The 21,546-nt window shown below is 36.9% G+C and overlaps 1 protein-coding gene across 1 annotated transcript in view; it reads left to right on the plus strand.

Moving 5' to 3' along the window:
- TTK (TTK protein kinase) overlaps positions 1–18,601 on the plus strand; it is a 29,469-nt gene extending 10,868 nt beyond the window's left edge. The window contains exons 5-23 of the mRNA XM_062608259.1: positions 1,285–1,391; positions 3,440–3,583; positions 3,862–3,967; positions 4,056–4,131; positions 4,215–4,309; positions 5,122–5,221; positions 5,673–5,763; positions 6,245–6,426; positions 6,553–6,689; positions 8,207–8,333; positions 9,360–9,452; positions 11,597–11,754; positions 11,842–11,993; positions 13,201–13,325; positions 13,640–13,720; positions 15,073–15,249; positions 15,893–15,983; positions 16,219–16,316; positions 17,054–18,601. Coding sequence (XP_062464243.1) covers positions 1,285–1,391; positions 3,440–3,583; positions 3,862–3,967; positions 4,056–4,131; positions 4,215–4,309; positions 5,122–5,221; positions 5,673–5,763; positions 6,245–6,426; positions 6,553–6,689; positions 8,207–8,333; positions 9,360–9,452; positions 11,597–11,754; positions 11,842–11,993; positions 13,201–13,325; positions 13,640–13,720; positions 15,073–15,249; positions 15,893–15,983; positions 16,219–16,316; positions 17,054–17,143 — 2,230 coding nt within the window. The 3' untranslated portion in view covers positions 17,144–18,601. The remainder of the gene's footprint in view (positions 1–1,284; positions 1,392–3,439; positions 3,584–3,861; positions 3,968–4,055; positions 4,132–4,214; positions 4,310–5,121; positions 5,222–5,672; positions 5,764–6,244; positions 6,427–6,552; positions 6,690–8,206; positions 8,334–9,359; positions 9,453–11,596; positions 11,755–11,841; positions 11,994–13,200; positions 13,326–13,639; positions 13,721–15,072; positions 15,250–15,892; positions 15,984–16,218; positions 16,317–17,053) is intronic.
- The last annotated feature ends 2,945 nt before the right edge of the window (positions 18,602–21,546 follow it).

The raw sequence follows: 21,546 nt of genomic DNA on the forward strand, positions 1-21,546 counted from the left end.
CCTTGTATTGTATTTGTCCTGTATTTTTTTTTTTAAGCTATTGTATAAATTTTTTGCTGTCCCCACTTCTATGTATTGCCTTTGCCTGTTGAACCAGGGTGGAATTCTGGAAGAAATTAATTTATTTCTTGATTGTGGATTTTACTAATAAGTGTTATTTTTTTTTCTTTGTATTAAAAGGGGGAAGGGAGTCCAATGAAACATGACGTTAATCTGTTATTTCATAATGATATGGATCCAGGCCTTTTGTATCTTGGCTAGTATTTACTTAAGCTGCAGATCCTCTAGAATATTTAAATGTTGTACTGTGATGCAAGCATCTCAGTTGCCCTCCTGTGCCAGCTATAGCTGAATGCAAAACTAGAGTTAAAGTTTAGTAAAACTGTTAAATATGAAGTATCTTGTCTGGATTTTGTGGCACAATCTCTGTTTTTGAAGTATACCATGTCTGCTACTGCTGCTTCTGGTGTGTCTGCAGAAAACGGGCTCAAATTCACCTTTGCTAACAAATTTTAATAAGACTGTTACCTAAGAGTGTGACGAAAAAGGGTGTGAATTCTGTACATCTTCGAAGGAGTCAGTGTTCCCATGGAACTCTATCAAGGATTAGGTGTTGGGTGAATGCCCATGTACTAGTTTTCTATAGGTATGGTAGTACAGATGTACCAACAAACATCTTCCTTCAGTGACCTACATCTCTGCTAAGGGAATCTGACAGTTTGGGTGCAGCTGCAGAAGCTCTTTGCAATTTATAACTGTTAGCAAAATTTTGGAGTTCAGTATTGATTTATTATAATGGATTGGAAACCGTGTCCGTATTGCTGCAGGATATAACTAAGTGTATATAATGTTTCTTCTGACTGGTGAGATACATTTTTCCACGCTTCCTGTATCTAAAGTAATTCCTCCCTGTTCTTCTTTCTTGCAACCTCCTTAGTATAGGAGTGGATACATCTAGAATAACAGTTTTTGCTCTGGATAGTGTCAGCATGTAGCCTGGAAGGGCTACAGGTGGGTGTTCTGAAGAAAAGTATCTATGTTTTGCAGACTAAGTTGTGACACTTAATCTTCCGGTTGAGCACATTCTGGGTTTGGAAAAGTATCTTTCAGAGATTAATTTAAGACTCCTTGCTTATTTGTACTTTACTGATGACTCTAAGGAAAAGGAAAAACTTCAGTTATAGATGGATTGCTTTTCTAGAATTACCTAAAATCATCACCTAGCATGTAGAACTTCATCCTTCTTACTCACCTTGTATAACTATTCATGTGCTGTCTTTACAGTCTTCAAGATCCAGAGGAGGCACGGGACCAATTTCATCTGGCCAAACTGAACTGCAAGAAATTTGCTTTTGTGCATGTGGCTTTTGCACAGTTTGAGCTGTCACAAGGTGCGTAGATAAACTTGTTTGGTGATGGTGTTCTGGGTTTTCTTGTTTTAAACTTCTGCACTGTTAAATAGTTTGCAAGGAAACGGGTTTTGAATCAGAAAAGAAAAATCTGCATTTTCTTTTTTGATTGAAGTTTAGCAGGAATATGTTTTTAAGCCCAGTTCTTGGTAGTGTTTTCTTTTTTTCTTTTTAGAGCTAAGATGAAAATTAGTGATTTCTTTTTCATCTTTGATCTCATGGTGGAAGTTATGTGTAAGGCTCTTGCTGCATTTGAAAAATGATGCTTAAATTTGGATGGTAATTTCCCTTTATATACGTTCCACTTGCTTGTGGAAGAAATTGTCTCATTCCAAAGAATCTTCTAACTGGAGATGTGTTGGGTGTATGTTGTTGTGGGTTTTTTGTGGTATTTTTTTATTTGCTTGTTTGTTTGTTTTTATTTGTTATTTTTTTTGTAATTAAACCAAAATGTGCTGTAATTTGGTCCAGTTAAATTTTTCCCTCTGCTACTCAGGTAGCAATTGGATTTTGATTGATTCTTCTGTTTCCTATTCCATTGTTGAACATTCATGTTGGGACAGTGGACATGGTTCATATCTTCTTTGCTTAGTGGTGTGGACTGACTTTTGACAGTGTCATTGCTGCCATGTTCCAGCTGGGGGCAGTTTGTCAGGATGTAAAATAGAATGATAAGTCTTTGCCGTATAGTGCCATACAATGTTTTAGGCCAGCCATTCTAATGTGAGAGTGATGTGTCTCACATAAGATTCTGGTTTCCTACTTTTTTTCTGTTTGTCTTGTTCCTTGGTATACTGGATCTGGTTTGGGTGGGATTAATTTTCTTATATGATGCTGTGTTTTAGACCTGTGACTACAACAGTGTTGATAACACACCAGTGTTTTAACTGTTGCTGAACAGTGCTTGCACGGTGTCAAGGATTTCTGTTTCTTGCTTGGCCTCTTCTCTTCTTGAAGGCTGGGCATCGGCAAGAGGCTGGCAGGGGATGCAGCTGGGACAAAAGGGGTATTTCATACCATATGGCATCATGCTTAGCAATAAAAAACTGCTAGGGGATAGCCTTTCCTCAGCAGCAGATGTTTGGAGACTCGCTGGGCATTGGCCTGTTGGTAGGAGGTGATAAATGATCGGTTTTGTACCACTTGTTCTTTTCTTCCTTTTTCCTTGTCTTATTAAACTTTGAGTTTTTTTTTCCTTTGCTCTTCCAGTTCCCTAGCTAGACTATTCTAGATTGAGTTATGTTCTAATATATCTAGAACAACAGGTCTTCAATACTTTGCTTCATTAGTCTGCAAAGCTCACCTGGGCTTATATCACTTCTGTCCTATTGTGTGTAGGGGATGTGGCTGTGGTCCTTGGTAGCAGGGTTGTGCTACCTACCCATAGGATCATATTTTTGTGTGTTGTCTTAGTCTTCCTTCCATGGGTGATTTGAGCAGTGATCTGTTTCACTCTGTTTATCTCCTTCCTTTAATAGCTTGCTGTATCCAGAAAGATAAGCATGTTCCCTTTTGAAGCTGTTTTATTCTTTGAAAGAAGCAGCCTTGATGGGTATATTTTGAGGTTTTTGTGTTTTTTCTTCATGTTTTTTTGTCAGTATCATCAAGCTGTTGTATACTGTCTGAGAAATTATCCCCCAAATTAACTATGATAAATAATTAAAGGAGATTAAACTTCTGTTTAATCTGTAGTCTGTTCTACACTATGTGAATACATCTATGTACTATATGTACTATATATGCATCATATACTATGTTCTACACTATGTGAATACATCTGACTCAATATTGTGTTGTTTACTTATGTTTTTTTTATAGGTAAACTCACTACCAATGGAAAATAGACTTTTGGTCCAGTACTTTTTTTAAACTGTATTTTAGGATACATTTTCGATGTTCAAAGTGGCTCATGAAGCAGAGCCATTTTATTAAAATCAATAACTAGATGCTCATTTGTCTTTTCAGGCTTTTCATTACAGACTTTAATCTGTTTTTATTTCCTTGATTTGTAACTGTTTTTTACCGCTTAGGAAATGCGAAGAAGTGTAAGCAGCTCCTTCAGAAAGCTGTAGAGTGTTCTGCTGTTCCACTAGAAATGTTGGAAACTGCTCTGCAGAACTTTGATTCACAAAAAAAGCAGTTGCTTTCAGATGAGGAGAAAGAGAACATAGCAGGTAATTGCAGTTACTGAAGATGTTGGTTGAGTTTATGCGTGTTTTAATTCTGGATTGGAAAAAGTCTAATGTTTATCTGTTCTAGATAATCCATAATCGGCTATTGTCTAATAAGCAGATATATTTATCTCTCTCGATCTTACTCCTTCAGTGCTTGGTTCCATTTTCAATGCAGTAACCTGTAGCTTGTAAGAGCTGTAGGATTTTTTTGTTTTTTTCTCTTGAAATAAATACAATCTGCAGTATTATCTGAATAATCATAACTAATTTACCTATAGTATCAAGCACACAGGAGTCTGGACTTCAGAGCACATTTGGAAATCACAGAAGCATAAAAAGGAACGATTGTGGTGAAAATTCTACTGTTGCCAGACTTTTGCTTGGGTAATGGCTTGATTTCTTAACTTTAATTTCTCAAAACATCATTTAAACCAAAACTAAACAATGTTGTGTTCTTTTTTCTTGCTTTCAGGGAGGAAAAATCACAGGAGCTTGATGCTGTAGTTAATTACCAGAATCCATTAAGACCACTAAACAAATCTAACCAGGTAAAACATGTAACACTTAGTTTCAAAATCTTAAACTTACCAACTTCTGCTTTACACAATTGATAACTTTCAATTTCTCCTAGATCTGCCCCTTTGGGAGAGTTCCTGTTAAACTAGTAACTGATGATGATGATGTGGCAAAGACAGATATACCACTTACAGCTGGTGTTATGAAGAGGTATGGTTTCTGGGTTAACTACAGCACAAAGCATTGTAATACTCATTTTCAACAGTGTTTTTATTGGACGGTGGGAATGTAAGATGTTAATGTTAAAATTGATCTAAATATTAACAACAAGGTCTTGTAATGTCAAAAAATGTTTAAATGCTCATTTTTAGCATAAATTGCATGATAATGATTATATTAAGAAAGTGGTTGTACTTGTTTAATTGTGAAGTAACTGTTCAGCGTGGAAGAATCTGCCAATTAAATTAGCACTTTGCTACATGTTACCTGACTGTAACAGAGCCTGAAAGTAAACAGGAGAGCTTTTTTCCCCCCAGTCAAGCCTGTTATGATGACTTCCTCCTCTCTTAATGCTGTGTGATTAAATTCATGCTGAAATAGGAACTTGTGGGAGAAACATGTAGCTAAAGGGTAAAACCTACAGACTCAAACTCTCAGAAGGTAACTAAAGCACGATATTCTGAATCTCTGAAAGTAGTTTATTAAGGTATTTTGCATAATAGTATTCTTCTGTCAGGATATAAAAATACCACACTATTGGGGTTTAGGATCTTAGCCCATAGCTTATTGCTGTTTTCTATGGAAGACAACCAATTCTGTTACTTCGTAGAATGATGTTGGCAGTGCTATGAGGGTTTTTTTTTTGTTTTCTCACTTGGCTGTCAGAGTAGATCTGTCTTTCCGTATATCTGAAATTTGTAGCCAAAAGTCTTTGTACAACTGCCTTTTTAATTTGGTTCACAAAAGGTGATCACTACATTATATGTTGGCATGCAATGTAATTAACAATGGTGTTTCAACAGGCAAATATCAGGCTCCAGGCTTGCAGCCTTCATTGCACCTTTTCCACTATCAGAGCCAAAATCTAGTGGGAGTGATTCACATGACCTGAGAGACTTGCAGGTAACTGGAATCTTATTTTAAAACAGCTATAAGGAAATCCACCTGACTGTCCTATGGTATTGGAAAATAACACTTTTTTTTTTCCTCCCAATTCAAGTGAAAATTGTACCTTATTTCTGTTGTTAAGTAATCCGTTGTGAATAGAAACGTTGTAGCTTTTATGGTTGAAAACTGTTATGCATAATAAAGTCAAGAATAGAAAGCACTTAGCTCTTTATTATAGAAACTTTATGGTGGAATTTCAGAATGTTGATGGATTTAAAAATACTATCAGTAATACTTGTTAGTTTATCCTGAACTGTTTTCTGAAGTGTATTTGCTTTGTGATCCATCAGTCCTTAATTACCACAAGGAAATGCCTTTTGGACACTGCTTAAGGTCACCTTTGATTAGTTTTAGATGCTTTTTGTTTTCTTTAGTCCTCAAACAGAAAAAATCTTTACATTTGCAGATGTTGGATGAGAGCAGCTCAGAAACAGCTACCAATTCAACTGTAACTCTCAAAGCCAAAAATGGTACAAATCTTGCAGTGAAAAAAGAAGGTAACTATTAATATGTGATGTTCTTGTAGTTCTTATAGGTTGTCCGTATTTTCAGAAAACAGACTTAAAATTGGAAGTATTGCGATGAGCCTGTCATCAGTGCTTTACAAACCTGGGTCGTGTCCCCAGGATGTTGTAGTGCAAATTATGAATATAATCTTAGTTCTGTGTGTTGAAGGTAATAATTGAGTCTCTGTTACAGTTACAGTAGTATCCTAAGATTTTTCTACTAGCATCCTAAAATTTTCCTAAGTTGCCATGTTACTACACTGAACTAAATGTGAATCCTGAAGATTACATTAATGCCTTTTAATGCATGATTCCACTAAGTCAATGGTGTTTGTTTATTCTGACTTGGAAAATGAGGTAAAATTCTTCTAGAGACTGTGTGAGAAATCTGCCAGAAACTTTCAAGTACTAAATATCAAGTCTTTTTAATAATCTGATTTTTTTCTTTTTTTTTTTCCCCTTCTTCCTTCAGAAAATGAAGTCCAGCATCAGGAGTCGAAGATACCAGAGCTAAGGAGTCTGGAAAGTCAACAGCAGCAATCTAGTTCTGGTGAAAGCTATAGAAAGCAGTTGGATCAGATTAGATTAAACTGTGTTAACAGCAGAAAAAAATGGTCAAGTCAAGAAGTGACACAGACAAGCTGCTGTAGAGAGGTAAATTAACAGGAATATGTAGTGGTTTTCTGGCTGCAGTAGCCTTCACATGTTGAAAAAATGATTTCTTTGTTCTGAGTTGTGCCTTCTTGAGTATAGAATAATATCAAGCTTTGCCCACTGTAGGGAAAACAGTCAAGCTTTGAACAATCTGGTCATCCCGTTTCAAAAGGATTATCACCGCCAGATGCTGTTACTAAGAAAAGTGATCTGTTACATGTTTGTGGAACACCAAGCACCAGATACAGGGATTATATGGACTGGTAAGCTACTTCTTTGAGCTACACACTCATGAACGGTAGTCAATCTCTGGTAAGACTTTAGCAGTTTTTATAACAGAATTTAAGTTTCTCTTTAGATAGCAGATGGTTTCTGAGTGTTTCCAATACTCGATATCAAATGCCTGACTTAAAATTCAGATTGCATTTAGGGAACTTTGCCTTGCCTGTCAGCTTTTCAGCATTTGAAAATATACCATCAAATTATTAAATCCTTATTAGAGCATTTACCTCTTTAATACCTGCTATGTGACCCTGTCTTTTGGATGCCTTGTTTTCTTGAGGTTGACAGGCTTTTTAGATTGATAAGTGCATATCAGTCTAGTTCCCACAATGGAAGTGTTTGTGGGCTTAAAAAAACAAGCATAAGGAGTCTAGGTGCTTGTGGAATTGAGCACTCAAGTTAGGAAATGCTAGCATTTATTTATCTATGTAATCAGAAATAGGGCATAAACCCCTGTGTGCGCATTGATGAATCCTCCTAATTATATGATTAGTTACTATTTTGATAAGTCTCTGGGATGAATCACATAGGTGAAGTGGCAATGAGTAACCGCTATTCCTGTGGATATGACCTCTGTAGCTGTGGAATTTAAAATATAGTGAATAAAGTACATCATCTCATAGTGGAACTTGATAAAATAAGTCCTTGAACAGGTTCTGTTCTTGCTTCTTTCAAACTTCTGGTAATACATTTTTTTTTTTTTTAATTAAGCTATCATTACACACAGTATATACAGCAGATAGTTAATATGCACAATTGTTGAGTGCTTTTGTGTTCAGTGAGAACATTGCTTTAGACTTTTTTTTTCCAAAGTTCATCATTTTATTATCTACAAAAAAAGTCCTAGGCATATGAATTATTTTCCAGTTCTGCTCTTATCATCACTTTATGTACATACTGTAGGGGTGGGGAAAAGTGTGTTTGGTAACATAATGTACAGTAAATACATCAAGGATACAAATTAAAAAAATTCAAGGATTTCTTGCAGTCTAATTTTCTTAAATACATGATGTTTCTGCTTATATACAGCATAGCTGCAGCTCTCAAAATATCCTCTCATGATTGCCTCAAAGTTGTTTGTCTCAATATGCTCACTTAAAATTCTTCTTCATTTAAAAAGGTTTTGAGTAAAGAACAGTAAGCTGAAGAAAACCAACTGTGGTGCAAACTGTCTTACGGTCTTCTAGTTATATGGTGCTTTCACTTTCCAGTTTGTGGGGAATATCCCTATATCCACCTGGTATCTGGATATAGGGATTTAATTAGTGACTATGTTAAGAAAAAATTCCCAAGTATGTTATAGTTGAAGTGTACTTCTAAAGGCCTTCTAAGTGAAGAAGTTGAAGTGGTCTTAATGCAAATTATTGAATGTAGCAGAGGCTTAGATCTTTTGCTAGTCAAATAGGGTTTAACTTTTAAGGAGCACTGTAGCCTTAAATTTTCTTAGAAAAATGTAAAAATACAACTAAATGCACACATTGTTCACAATTTCTTTTAGTTTCAGAACGCCAGTTGTAAAGAACAACTTTCTACCAGGATGTCAAATTTCTACTCCCTACAGCCAGCTCCCATATTTCCTATCACACACTCCAGCAACTCCATTTCAAAACCAAGTTGGTTTGCAGGTAACAATTTTAGGCTGTCTTCTGCCATTTTTCAGTATGTGTTTTTGTTGGAGACTTTTATAGGTTAAATGTATGAATGCATTTTTTTATCTAAAGTACTGTTCATTTTTTTCTGGAGGAAAAACTGAAGTACTCTGCTTATTCTCAAGATAACTGCTTCTTCATATATTCTTCATATGTATTCTGAGTTTAGGTTAAAATAACTCTTGAAAAATCAGTTGTGTTAAAATTCTGAAGTCTTTATGTCTGAAATTTTGTCTGTTTCATGAAATAAGATATGAGAAGGCTGAGAAGTAGAGTGGCTATTTTTATTCTGTTATGCTTTTATAGTGGTAGTACCCACTGCAGTGGAGTATCTATAAAGAGAAGCAGCCTGTGTTTAAAAACCATGAGTCTGAGGGAGGTAAACAATGAAGAAGGAACATAACTCTTCATTTTAATGCATTTGTAGTGGCCTGAGATTATGCAAAATTGGTTACCTTAGATGGGTTGTACATTCAGGTAGACAGAATTGGGGATAGGTTTAATTTATTTAAAGTTTGTGGCTGTTCTACAGCTTGGTGTAGCAGGTGTGGGCAATACAGCCTATTTCAGTTTCACAGCAGTGAAGTTTACTAGTTAGTAGCTAACTTCAAATAAAATAGTAGGTGCAGTACAGCTCTAAATATGCTGAGATTGAAAGTCTCTTAAATAATCTAGGTATGATAGTTTCCAACACTACCTGTAAAAGAGGGAGGTGTCTCTAATAAACTGAGAAGTCTTCTTAAAGAAGACCCTTTTCTTGGCTTCCAGTATGAAAAGCATTGGTATCTTTTTATAAGGTCAATGTTAGATGCCAAGTGATGATTGTTATACAAATACTTTAAGCTATGATGATATTTAGCTTTCAGTTAGAGTTTAGCTTTATACACTTTATCTTGCTCAGAAAGACCAAGTCAACTTATTAACTTAAAAAGTAGAGCTCTACCAAGTCCTGCTGCATGTATATCAATAGTTATTTTCTTACTTCTTTCTGTATTTATATAGGTTCCAGCTTCTGTACCTTCACATGAATGTCTTGCCATCAAAGGAAAAGTTTATACAATATTAAAGCAAATAGGTAGTGGAGGCTCAAGTAAGGTAAGATGATTTTCTGTCCTTTTACAATCACTCATACACTTACATAGTAGTAGTTGTATTGTAAGCATACATGTTGAAGTATCTAAAGACTGCCTAGTGCTAACAAGTACAAAGTGTTTTATCCAGAGAACCTAGACTTTTTTTCAATTCTGTGCGTAGACTTTATCCCTCATGGATGCAGAAGAAACATAGCACAAAGATTAGATTTGGTACAATGCAGTATTATGTGAGTCTTCAGATAGCCTGCAATAATAACTGAATTAATGTATTATTTTGAAAACTATTCTTCAATCATTACAGGATGTTAAGCACAGTACTGCTCACTTTAGTGGAGAAATAAAGTAAATCTAGGGAGTAGATAAAGGGGGTGGTATTGAAGTAAAGGATGAACAGTTAACAGAACTCTGAACAGATGTGGTCAGAACACTGAATGGAAGCTACAGATCTGGGGAAAAAGTGATCACCCAACTGTCAAGAGCATTTAAAAACATTTCATTTAAATCAGTAAAAAACGGTGGGAGCCCACTTCCTTTTGTTTTCTGCATGAAGGCCTGAAGGTAGATGTGTTGAATATAATTTCTGTGGTGGAGTGAGTATTAAAATTCCTAATAAAATTGGTTTTCCTGAGATGTGCTGCATTATCACTGTACATCTTAATTTGAGATGTTGTTGTTTAGGGTGATGTGATTACATGTTGGGAAATACATGATTTGTAAGGTTGATTTTCCTGGTTTGGACAGACCATCCCATGTTACTTCTGTAATTTGTGTGAGAAGTGGAGTGTAAGTGTGACTGAAGTGGTGAGTTGCTTTTTGTAAAGAAATTTGAGGCCATAGGAGCTTGCGTAACAGTTTTGGCAAAATCTCTTGTTCAGAAGAGAGAACTGTAACAAAAAACCAGCACAGTTTTATGTGACTTAAATTTCTCTTCTGTCTGCTTTCTTCTGCCTCCCGCACTTCTGCTTCACCTATTGCTTCTGTCTGTGAAGACTGTATTACTAACCACATGCACAGCCTAAGGATTTCTGTAAGGGAAATTTGACGCATGCATTGATTAATCCTCACTAACAGCCTATGTAGTGCTTAATCTGCAGTACATGGAAAAATCCAGCTGCCTTCTGTTCATCCTCTAAGTGGGTGACCCTATCACTGAAGGATATAAAATCGGCTAAAAGGACTTGCCCCTTGTCAACCCATGTTGACTGTGCCTGATGGTTGCATTGTCCTTTAAAAGCCTTTCAAGAGTACCCAGTATGATCTTTGTAATTTTGCAAAGAACTGAATTTAGGCTAACAGGTGTGTGGTTTCCTGTTTCTTCCCTTGTGCCCTTCTTGTAAATTGGAGTAACATGGGCTCCAGTCAGCAGAGACCTCTGGGAAGAAAAGCTTCCTGTGTTGGCAGCGTACAGTTGTAGAATGAGGCAGGATGCATGTCAGTTAGTCCAGTGGTCTTAAAGCAAGGCCAAAATAGAGCAGGTTGCTCATGGCCTTTTGCAGTTGAGTTTTGAGCATTGCCAAGGATGGAGATGCCACAGCCTTTGTGGATGACCTGTTCACCTGTTTGTCTACATGATAGTAAAAAATTTCCTGATATCTAATTTAAGTTTTCCTTGACGTTAGCAATGCCTGTTGCCTCTCATAATGCAATGGTTTAAGAGGAATCTGTCTTTTGCATACGTGTCTTTTGAGTAGCTGAAGACAGCAGTAAGATTCCCTCTAGCCTTCTTGTCTTAAGACTGAACAGACTCGGTGCTCTCAGCCTCTAATGTGCTATGTGGTCTAACATCAGTCATCTTTGGTGTGATGAAATAGATGTGTGGTGGCAGGTCAAATCGTTAGCTCTGTGGGAGGTTTTATTTTGTGTTCTTTATCTTAGGAACATTTCAGACTTGTGATCAAATACACCTAGTGTAATATAATGTGGTACCAAGATGGTTTCTGATAGAGAGCTGTTTGTTGTAACTGGTGGCTTCTTTCTTAATTTTTTCCTTATGCTGCCTTGTATGAACTTCTTTGTAAATTTAGCGTTGCTTCTTCCTTTTGAAAAGGTAGTGTTTTCTTTGAACTTCTGGCTATGGTGAGGTAAAGTACCATAGTAAGTCAGAACTAGGATTGAATGAAGCTATTAACTGATAATGTTTTGCAGGTGTTTCAAGTACTGAATGAAAATAAGCAGCTGTTTGCTGTCAAGTATGTGAATCTAGAGGAAGCTGATCAACAGACTGTTGAGAGCTATAAGAATGAAATTGCTCATTTGAGTAAACTGCAGCAACACAGTGATAAGATCATCCGTCTTTATGGCTAGTGAGTAAACAATTTTATTAAACTTGTATCTTTTTACATAAAGAAGTTGCCTTAAATTTTACCATAAGTATATTTATTTATTTTCAGTGAAATTACTGATCGTCATATCTACATGGTAATGGAGTGTGGAAATATTGATCTCAACAGCTGGCTCAAAAAGAAGAAAAAAATTGATCCATTGGAACGAAAGAGCTATTGGAAAAATATGCTGGAAGCTGTTCACACAATCCATGAATATGGTATTAAATAATTATAGGTATTTGTATAGGTTACGACAGATGTGTTTAAATTTTGGAGGTGGCACTGCTTTAATTTTGGTGTAAACTTGGTGATCTTCAAAGATGGGTATTGTCTTATGAAAAATTTTCAGTGAGACAAGTAAATCTTGATGCAGAGGTAGACTGATTTTGCAAACTGAAAGGGATCTCAAGGTATTACCCTTGTATAATGCTTTCTATTTCCTTGCAATAGTGAGAAAATAATCCTTTCTTGTATTAGACTACATTGTATGCTCTAAACACTGCTTATTCTCCATTAAACTCAAATTTCAGCCACTCGTCCTCTCTAAAAAGCTATCATTAATGTCAAAGCTTCATACGCAGCTCTGTTGTCTTTACTTTGATACAGTGTATCAGCTTTTTCTCACAGTTCTTCAGGTCTTCCTTTCTTCTTTACCTGTGTAATTGAAGTGCATGCATATGTATTGTTTGGCTTGTAACATGAAGGAGAGCAGATTTAGATCCTTTTCCTACTTAAGAAAAAAAGCGAAGAGACCTGCACATATAGCAGGGAACATCACCTCATTACAGCACGAGAGCACTGGAACATTTAATAATACAGAAAGATAGCTAAAACACAGGCTACATGCTATTGTGGTGTGTCCTTGAAGCAAACAGTTGTGCAAAATATGAAGATAGATTGGTTGATTATATGGGTAATAACCAAAATTCATAATAAATCATGTAAGTAGGGTGTTTGAGAGGTCAGTCGTGTAATCCTCAGTGAATGGTACCTTTGAGATAAGGAAGTAGAAAATATCTAAGCAATGTAATTCTTTTAAGTACCTGCTTAGCTGATTATTGAAGAGAAACCTACAGGAGTTTAGAATTGCTCCAGAATGGCAGTTCAGGATGGCAGTGTACATATACAGCCTGTCCCTAACTGAGAGAAACTATGCAAGTCAAGTCTCTTGGAGTTATTTTGGGGTTCCTGCAGATCTGAATAAGTAATAATTCAAACCCTAAGCTCATGCACGTCTTAACTCCTTAAAAAGAAAGGAAACACCTGTGAAATTTGCAAAGAATAATTTGGTTTTGACCTGTTAAAACTGATCTGCACCTTGTTTTTATGCAAGTTCCCCATAAGGGAACTGATCATTAAAAAAGCCCACAGTGGTAACTTGGACTAACAACCTGGGTTGACTTTAAACTTTTCTTTTTTATACAGGCATTATTCACAGTGATCTGAAACCAGCAAACTTTCTAATAGTTGATGGTATGTTAAAGCTGATTGACTTTGGCATTGCAAACCAAATGCAGCCAGATGTGACAAGCATCATTAAAGATTCTCAGGTGAAATACTTCTGGAAAATCAATGTACACTTCTCTGTAGTGTATATACTGCTATACTACTTGCTGATTATGTTAATGTAGTAACTTCAACGAATGCTGAATGCTTATGCTGAATGGTTTTTATATGTGAATATAAATATTCATATATATAATTTTTTACATGTTTTAATCTAAAAGAATAACAATGGCCTTCAGCCTTACTGGAAACAAATTTTCAGGATGCTTTTCAGTGCTTTGGGACAAAAATCTTAACTTTTTATTGAGTTAATTTAAGTGCATGCTTTACTTGAATATTTTTACATTTTTATGCCTAGGTTGGCACAATGAATTATATGCCACCTGAAGCAATAAAAGATATGTCTTCCTGTGGAGAAAATGGGAAATCTCGATCTAAGGTAACACATGATCTTTTTTTCTCCTATTCCCTTTCTGTTAAGAAGAAAGTGATTCAGCCATGTATTTTAAGACTTAATTTTCTCTAAATCTTCCACTGAGACCAGAATAGAGAAGATCCATTATGCCACAACGATGGGCAGAGAGTGAAGGCTAAGTTTATTCTTTTCCCTACCTAAAAACATTTTACAGACAGTGTTTAGAAAAATAAGTGCTGAATTAATCAGTAAAATTGTAAGCAAAACATAGTCATACTTTCAAAGTCTTTTAAGTGAAAGGCAGGTTTTGGAAGAAACGTGTGCTACCTGATAAGGTCTTTTAAAAGATGATGCAATGAAGTTTAGTGTTTTAGGGGGAAACATGTATGAGTTCTGGGTATCTTATTTTTCTGTGCTACAGAGTACTGTGTATTGTAGAATTTCACAAGGGCAATGGAATGTGAATGATGAGGAAAGTACCGAAGGAAAGCAGTTTCACATTGGAAGTCAAACTTCAGTTAAGGGGGGTACATAGTTTTATGCAAAAGTATTTAAAAAAAATCTTATGTGCATATGCACACTCAAAGAGCGTGACTTTTTAACAGCTAAATAGAAGTATTACTATGTAGTGAATCACAGTCTTGTCTTTCTAAATACAAAATAGAATGGTTTATAGATGGATTTCTTTTGTTAAGGATGAGACTTTTTTTGCCTTTTTTACACTTAAAAATTGCATGCCAAGTGCAGGCTTGTTCTGGAGCTTGGCTGATGTAAGCAGAAATCAACCTAACCATTATGCTCCCTGTGTGCCTCTTTCTCCACCTCCCTCTTCACAGCTCCCCCAACCTTATGTGCTTTTCTTAACGTGCTTCAGCTTCAATAGAAGAAGTGTAAAGTCCTTCTGTCACAAATAGCACAGGGGTGGTGGTTGAAATACGGATCTGAATCCATTAAACCCAGAGAAACTGAACTCTGGCTTCCCATTTCAGGGACATAGCTGAAATATCTCACAGGTTTCTGAATGCTTTTATTTGTATTTACTCATAAATCTAAAATTAGAATTCTGCTGTTAACAACTAATCATGATTTTATTTTAAGTTCAAGTAAAGTGATTTTCAAAGATGATAAAAATAGGTTTCTTGCAGAATATTAGTGAATGAAGACACATCACTCTCTTAATAGATAATGGCATGCTGTCTTGGTAATTTCTGTGTGATAGTTACCAAGATCTGTTATGTTTAACATACAGGGTTAAGTGAAATGACTGTGTAATTGTATGATAAATTAACTGAAGGGGCAGTTCCTTAAGTAAGAACTAATCTTTTTTGTTTGGTTGGTTTTTTTTTGTTTGGTTTTATTTGTTGTTGCTATATTAGATAAGTCCCAAAAGTGATGTGTGGTCATTGGGATGCATTTTGTACTGTATGACATATGGAAGGACTCCATTCCAACGTATAACAAATCCAATGAATAAAATGCATGCTATTGTTGATCCTAGTTATGAAATAGAATTTCCAGATATTGCTGAGAAGGATCTTCAAGATGTGCTAAAGGTAACTGTCCCTTAAGATTAATTTTGTGTCAAATAATGGCAATTTTTTTAAAGCATATTTTCATAAACTGAGTTATGCTTGAGAAACTTCTTTCACAATTAAATGCTCACTGCTACTTGTAGTGACAGGCCTTGTTCCAAAAGAATTAAGCTAGAGCTGCTTCATATAGTTTCCATGGTAAAAGTTTGGCTTAACTCCCTTGGCTGAAAAACATAAAGTAAATACAGTAGCTTTTGTACTGACCATCCCTTTCCCTCACCCTGCATATCTGCCTGCTTTTAAAACTTGGTTCATGCTTTTACTCAAGCCCTTATTGTGTTGCTCAGCAGATAATAAACTGAAATCCATAAAAACTTACTCCCTTAACTCTCAAATCTGTGTCTTTGTCATTTGGAATAAAAGGCTATTGTAAGTTCTGGTCTTCACCTTTTCTAACGTTGCTTGAGTAAAACAGGATTCTAAGCTTTAGAATAAAGATAATTGCTAGTGGAAGCAATTAGGTTAATTTGGGTCTTTGAGTATGAATTTTAGCAGTAAGTAGTTCGGACATGCATCTACATGGTCCTTTAAAGATACTCACTGTTAATTAGTAGGAAAACTCTTAATTTATAGGCAAAGCATCTTCCTCTTTCTTCATTTGCAGCGCTGTTTAATAAGAAACCCTAAACAAAGAATATCTGTTTCGGAGTTGCTGGTGCATCCCTATGTTCAAATTCAAAGTCATTGTCAAACAGGTACATTTATTTTCAAGTATGCTTTTATTAAATAATATTTATAATTCTGTTTAAGAAAACAAAATGCTTTACTCTTACATGCACTTACCACCCGTTGGTGTAACGGTCTATTTTGTTTGCCTGTGTGTGTTTCAGAAAAAACTTCAGTATTTTAATTTTTAAGGCTCTTACAAACTGCCCTGGTAATTTATACATAGTTGTGTACAGCTTTAGCATAACTGTAAATTAATTGCAGGTGCTCCAAATGCAAAAGGAACAACAGAGGAAATGAAACGTATCCTTGGCCAACTTGTTGGCTTGAATTCTCCCAACTCTATTTCTAGAGCTGCTAGGGTAAGTAAATTGTTTGTGTGAGACTACGTGTTCATGCAAAGGTTAGGATATTTGATAGTGAAGGCTGAAGTAATACATCCACCAGAGCATTAACTACAGCTGGAAAAAAATTGCACTCCTAGTGCTTTTGTTTACAAGCATGCAGTATCTTCACATCCTTCTGAATGGGAAGAGTGGAAAGGTTGATGGTAATTTTTTTTTCTTTCTTTTCCACCTTCTACTGCATCTGTAATGCTTTATTTCCAAGTCCCCCACTGCTCTAGCATCTCCTCGCTAAAACAGTCCTTACTGTGCAGCCTTACTTTTAGCATCTCCTCGCTAAAACAGTCCTTACTGTGCAGCCTTGCTTTTAAGCTGCCTGAAGCTCTAGTAGGTCTTCTAATTTAAGAACCATTATTATGTGGAAATGATCTAGTGTGCAGGCTTTTGGACTGCAACTGTTCTTACTTCCTGGAAGTCGCTGAATTTTTAGCACATCACTATGTGTAGATTGGTCCCTGTATGTTTAGGTATTCGAGCCTCTGCTTACTGCCTGAAGGTAAAGCTTAGCAACTTTTTACCAGCTTGGTTCTTCCCACCTAAGTTGTCTTAAGGATGTATATATTTTCTGATTTTCAGAAATTTTAGTAGGGGTCTGGAATATTTCAGTACATGGTGACTTATTTCAAGTGGCAATGTTTGTTATAAAGATACAGTTTGAATGCATATGTGATACACCTGTTTTGATTAACTTTCAGACTTTATATGAACAGTGCAACAGTGGTAAAAGTCTCGATGTATCGGCATTTGCAAAACATGAGAGTCAAAAATCGTGGACCACAAAATGATGTACTACTGTTCAAGATGCAACAGAGATGTCTGGTCTGTTCAGAAGATATTTTGTGCTGCTAGCTTTTAAAAGGACACTCAGCATAAAGTTTGCGTTTTTAAATGTTCTTTGTATCTTCTGGTAACACTTGCAGATCATTACAAAGAATTTGAGTGAATGCTTTTTCACTGTGGGCTGTTTCACTCTTTTCATGCCACAGTGAAAATTACTAGTTGGTGATTATGGTCTTTGTTACTTCCAAAGCACAACAGTATTTGGAGTACAAAAACTTGTATGAGAATCTTCAAGCTGTTATCCCCCTGAAGCTAAAACAAAGAAGTTTGTAAAATGCCAACTGGTGTACATGAAAAAAAAATATCCAAGTGTGTTTTGACATATCTCCTATGGTATGAATGCAGGGTATTACGCTCTTCTGTCCTTTACCAGCAAATGTCTGTTTATATGGGGTCAGTTACAATGCTGATATAAACATGTAAATGTCACCTAGTTTTTGAGGTGTTCCTGTGGTTAAATGACATGGTGGAATTGCTGTTCTGAAGCTATATGAATCAAATGGCTTTTGTTCTATTAAAACTGCTGCTAAAAATCCAGTATATTTTTCAAACTTCAGAATAATAGAAAACCCATCAAGATTCATGATGGTCAGGGATCACAAATTTGGATTTTTAAAAGCACTAAGTACTCTTTAAAATGTACCAAACAGCAGGACTGGTTTTTATGTGATTGTTAGTGGGTTGATTGGGCATTGTTTTAAGAGTTAAATTTCTGGTGCAAGTGTAAGAATTCTAAATTTACCTAATTCAAAGATGTTAAAATATCCAGTAGCTTGAAATTGGGGAACAAAATCCCTTGCCTTCAGTTTCATGACAGCTGCCATGCTGCCCTTTGCCTTCTAAAATGGAGTGTTCTCTATTGATCAAGCATTTTGAACAGTCTGCCTATCATTCATAGTAGCCCTGCTTATAAAGAGCCCAACTTCATTATTAAAGTGTCTCTTTCATTGTTTATCTATGTGAGTTAAGAGTATGACATACTCCTTGATCAGTGATGGCAAAAGCTGGTCAGCACAAGGGAAACTTTCCTTGACAATTTCTGCCTCTTGGATTACTCAGGTCGTGTTACCTTACCTTCAGATGAACACTGAAATATTTTAAGTCTTTGTGATAGCTTCTGTATTTTGTGTTTAAGTTTGGATAACTCCAGTTGGGAAAAGATGTCATAATGTAATGCTTCACGGAGACTGAAGTTGAGGGAAGTTTGTCTTTTATTGTAAGCATGTCTTTAAATAGTCACTTCCCCCTTCTGAGTAATTTTTTTCTTTCAGATTTTCTGGATTCACAGTTGTTTTTTTTTTTTCCATTTTGATCTTAATGTCAGGTTTCACTGATGTGTTACTGCCAGTTAATTTCTGTACCTTTTGTTTCTGTGACTCGTGAAAGATTGAGGCTCAAAAATCTGAGTGGCTTGGTGCCACTGGTTACCTGTGAATCTGAAACTGGGACAGTACTGCAGGATCTCCATAGGGCCTCTGAGTAAGGGATGTAGTCTAGTTTACTCTGCCAGGTTTTGCTACCTGACATTATGCATCCAAGCACTGGAGTGCAAATCAAGTGCCTGGAAATTTTTTCTGCCTTGGCAGTGGAGGTGCATGTTCATAGCCCTTTTGTCATCCCTATGCCATCTGGAAGGTCAACTTTGAGCATCACAAAACACTGGGTAGTTGTGGTTGACGTTCTGAGCATGTGAATATTGTTCTTAAACTTTCCTTTTGACCCTGTGAAGGGTGAATTTACCCTGCCTTTGTCATATGTATTAGCAGGGCTGAGATACTTTTATCTTCGCTTTGTCTAGGTAAGCTTGTCTTACACCCAGAGTAATAAGCATATTGTACTGCAGGCTCTAGTCTACTTTCCCTTAGTGTTTATAAGGGATCACTCATTACTGACACCTTTAAAAGATAAAAAAAATGCCTGGAATATTTGGGAAAATCCTTAATTTGTGTGTTCTTGTTATCTTTCCTGCCATTGGTTTATCATTTTTTTTTTTTTTACTTGGCTGCCCTATAAGAACTGAAGAATGAGAGAAGAATAGTGCACACTTTGATGTCAAATGGTAAAAGAAACTTGGAAGTATTGTATTCTTCCCCAGACTTTTACTTTGATTTTTAAATAAAGACTTCAGAGCATGCTAATGTTAAAAAAGCACCTCTTCCTAGGTGGGAAACTTTGTTCGCAATTATCTCATATTCAAAGCAGCAAACTAACTCTTCAAATAATAAAAAAGAGTTCTTTAATGAAGAACAGTATTTGTGTAATTTTATCAGGCCTCTGCTTAATGTCTGTGTTTAAAAACCTCTTAAGCCCTCCCCACCTTCAATTGCCAGGTATGACTATCCTGCTGTGACAGAGCTGGCTCTTATAAAAGAGTGTTAAATATTCCAGGGTGTGGTGTTCCCGTGGCTGTGCAACATGGGCCTCTTTGTTTCAGGTTAGCAGTGATTCTCGGGGTTACACAGGGATAGTGATTAGGGATGGGAACTGCTCCTGCTATCCGCCCTTCTCAGCCTGTCACCGGAGGAGGGCAGAAGCAGGGGCCAGAGAGTGTGTGCTCACCTCAGTGCTGGGGCACACACAGGAACAGCACATCTCTTGTAAGGACAAACGTGGAATGATAAACTTTTATCTAGTTGTTGTCAGATGAAATGGATTGTGGAGTCAACAGTGGGGGTGGGGGCTATCCCATATTTCTAGGGGAAAATCTTAAAGATATGTTCCATGTACTGGAATTTTTTTAATACCCAATGTCACTACTCCCATGGAAGTTCAGTGATATTTCAAGTACAGTGGGCACATACACCAGTTGTACCCCACTTCCACAATAAATGTTAAAGCTTGAAGCTACTGAAGAAAAACTACTGCTGTTCTGCACCTTTCATTCTTGACAGTTTGGGAGACTACTTAATGGTGCAGGAGCTGAAATGCTTCCTCTGGAGGGAGGTGAGAATTATGAGCCTATTCAGAGGAAGATCTTTACTCTGCAGAAACACCTTTTTGTGAAGTGTTACTGAAATATGCTTCTGAGGTGGGCTGATGCCAACCTCATGAAGTTTAACCATGCCAAGTGCAAGATCCTGCACCTGGGTTGGAGCAATCCCAGGCACAGCTACAGGTTGGGCAGAGAGACTCAGAGCAGCCCTGTGGAGAAGGACTTGGGGGTGTTGGTCGATGAGAAACTGAACATGAGCTGGCTTCAGCGTGCGCTTGCAGCCCAGAAAGCCAACTGTATCCTGGGCTGCATCAAAAGGAGCGTGACCAGCAGGTCAAAGGAGGTGATCCTGCCCCTCTACTCTGCTCTTGTGAGACCTCACTTGGAGTATTGTGTGCAGTTCTGGTGTCCTCAACATAAAAAGGACATGGAACTGTTGGAACAAGTCCAGAGGAGGGCCACGAGGATGATCAGGGGACTGGAGCACCTCCTGTATGAAGACAGGGTGGGAAAGTTGGGGCTGTTCAGCCTGGAGAAGAGAAGGCTGAGTGGAGACCTCATAGCAGCCTTCCAGTATCTGAAGGGGGCCTTTAGGGGTGCTGGGGATGGACTCTTCATTAGGGACTGTAGTGATAGGAAAAGGGGTAATGGGTTAAAACTTAAACACGGGAAGTTTAGATTGGATATAAGAAGGAAATTCTTTCCTGTTAGGGTGGTGAGGCACTGGAATGGGTTGCCCTGGGAAGTTGTGAATGCTCCATCCCTGGCAGTGTTCAAGACCAGGTTGGACAAAGCCTTGGGTGGCATGGTTTAGTGTGAGGTGTATCTGCCCATGGCAGTGGGGTTGGAACTAGATGATCTTAAGGTCCTTTCCAATCCTAACTATTCCATGATTCTAATGTCTCTTAACTACTTGTCTATAGATTACAGATCTTGAGATATTTCTGCATCATTATTATCATGTTATAATTGTTAATTTTCACCACATTATTTTTATGGTTAGTGTGGAATATGCAGAGAAGCAGTGCTGCATGTCTTGGGTTTTTCTTGTTGGAGTATAAGATTTATCAACCCTTTCTCTGATTCCATGGTTGCTAAAGAACCCACAGGAAATAGAGCTGACATGAGAGGGAGCTTATGAAAGAGGACTGGGGCTGATGAGAGGCAGTGGGTTGTTATCAGTCATCCATTTGTAAATAAAAACTTCCTATTGCAAATAGGCAATTGATTTATACTCCTTCCCTGCCTCGGTGATGTGCTACAGGATGCATACCTATTCTGGCAGCTGCTGCTTACCAGCCCTTTGTCTATTAGTACTGGGTTTTTTGCTTTACAGGCAACCCATCACCCTTTTCAAAGTACAGGACAGTTATGCATGAGTAGCTTTAAAATTCAGAAAAAACATATTAAATGTTG

The sequence above is a fragment of the Pezoporus occidentalis genome, unplaced genomic scaffold (genome assembly GCF_034315485.1).
Source record: "Pezoporus occidentalis ecotype Australia unplaced genomic scaffold, CSIRO_AGI_Poc_V1 ctg13, whole genome shotgun sequence".
Taxonomy (NCBI): Eukaryota; Metazoa; Chordata; class Aves; order Psittaciformes; family Psittacidae; genus Pezoporus; species Pezoporus occidentalis.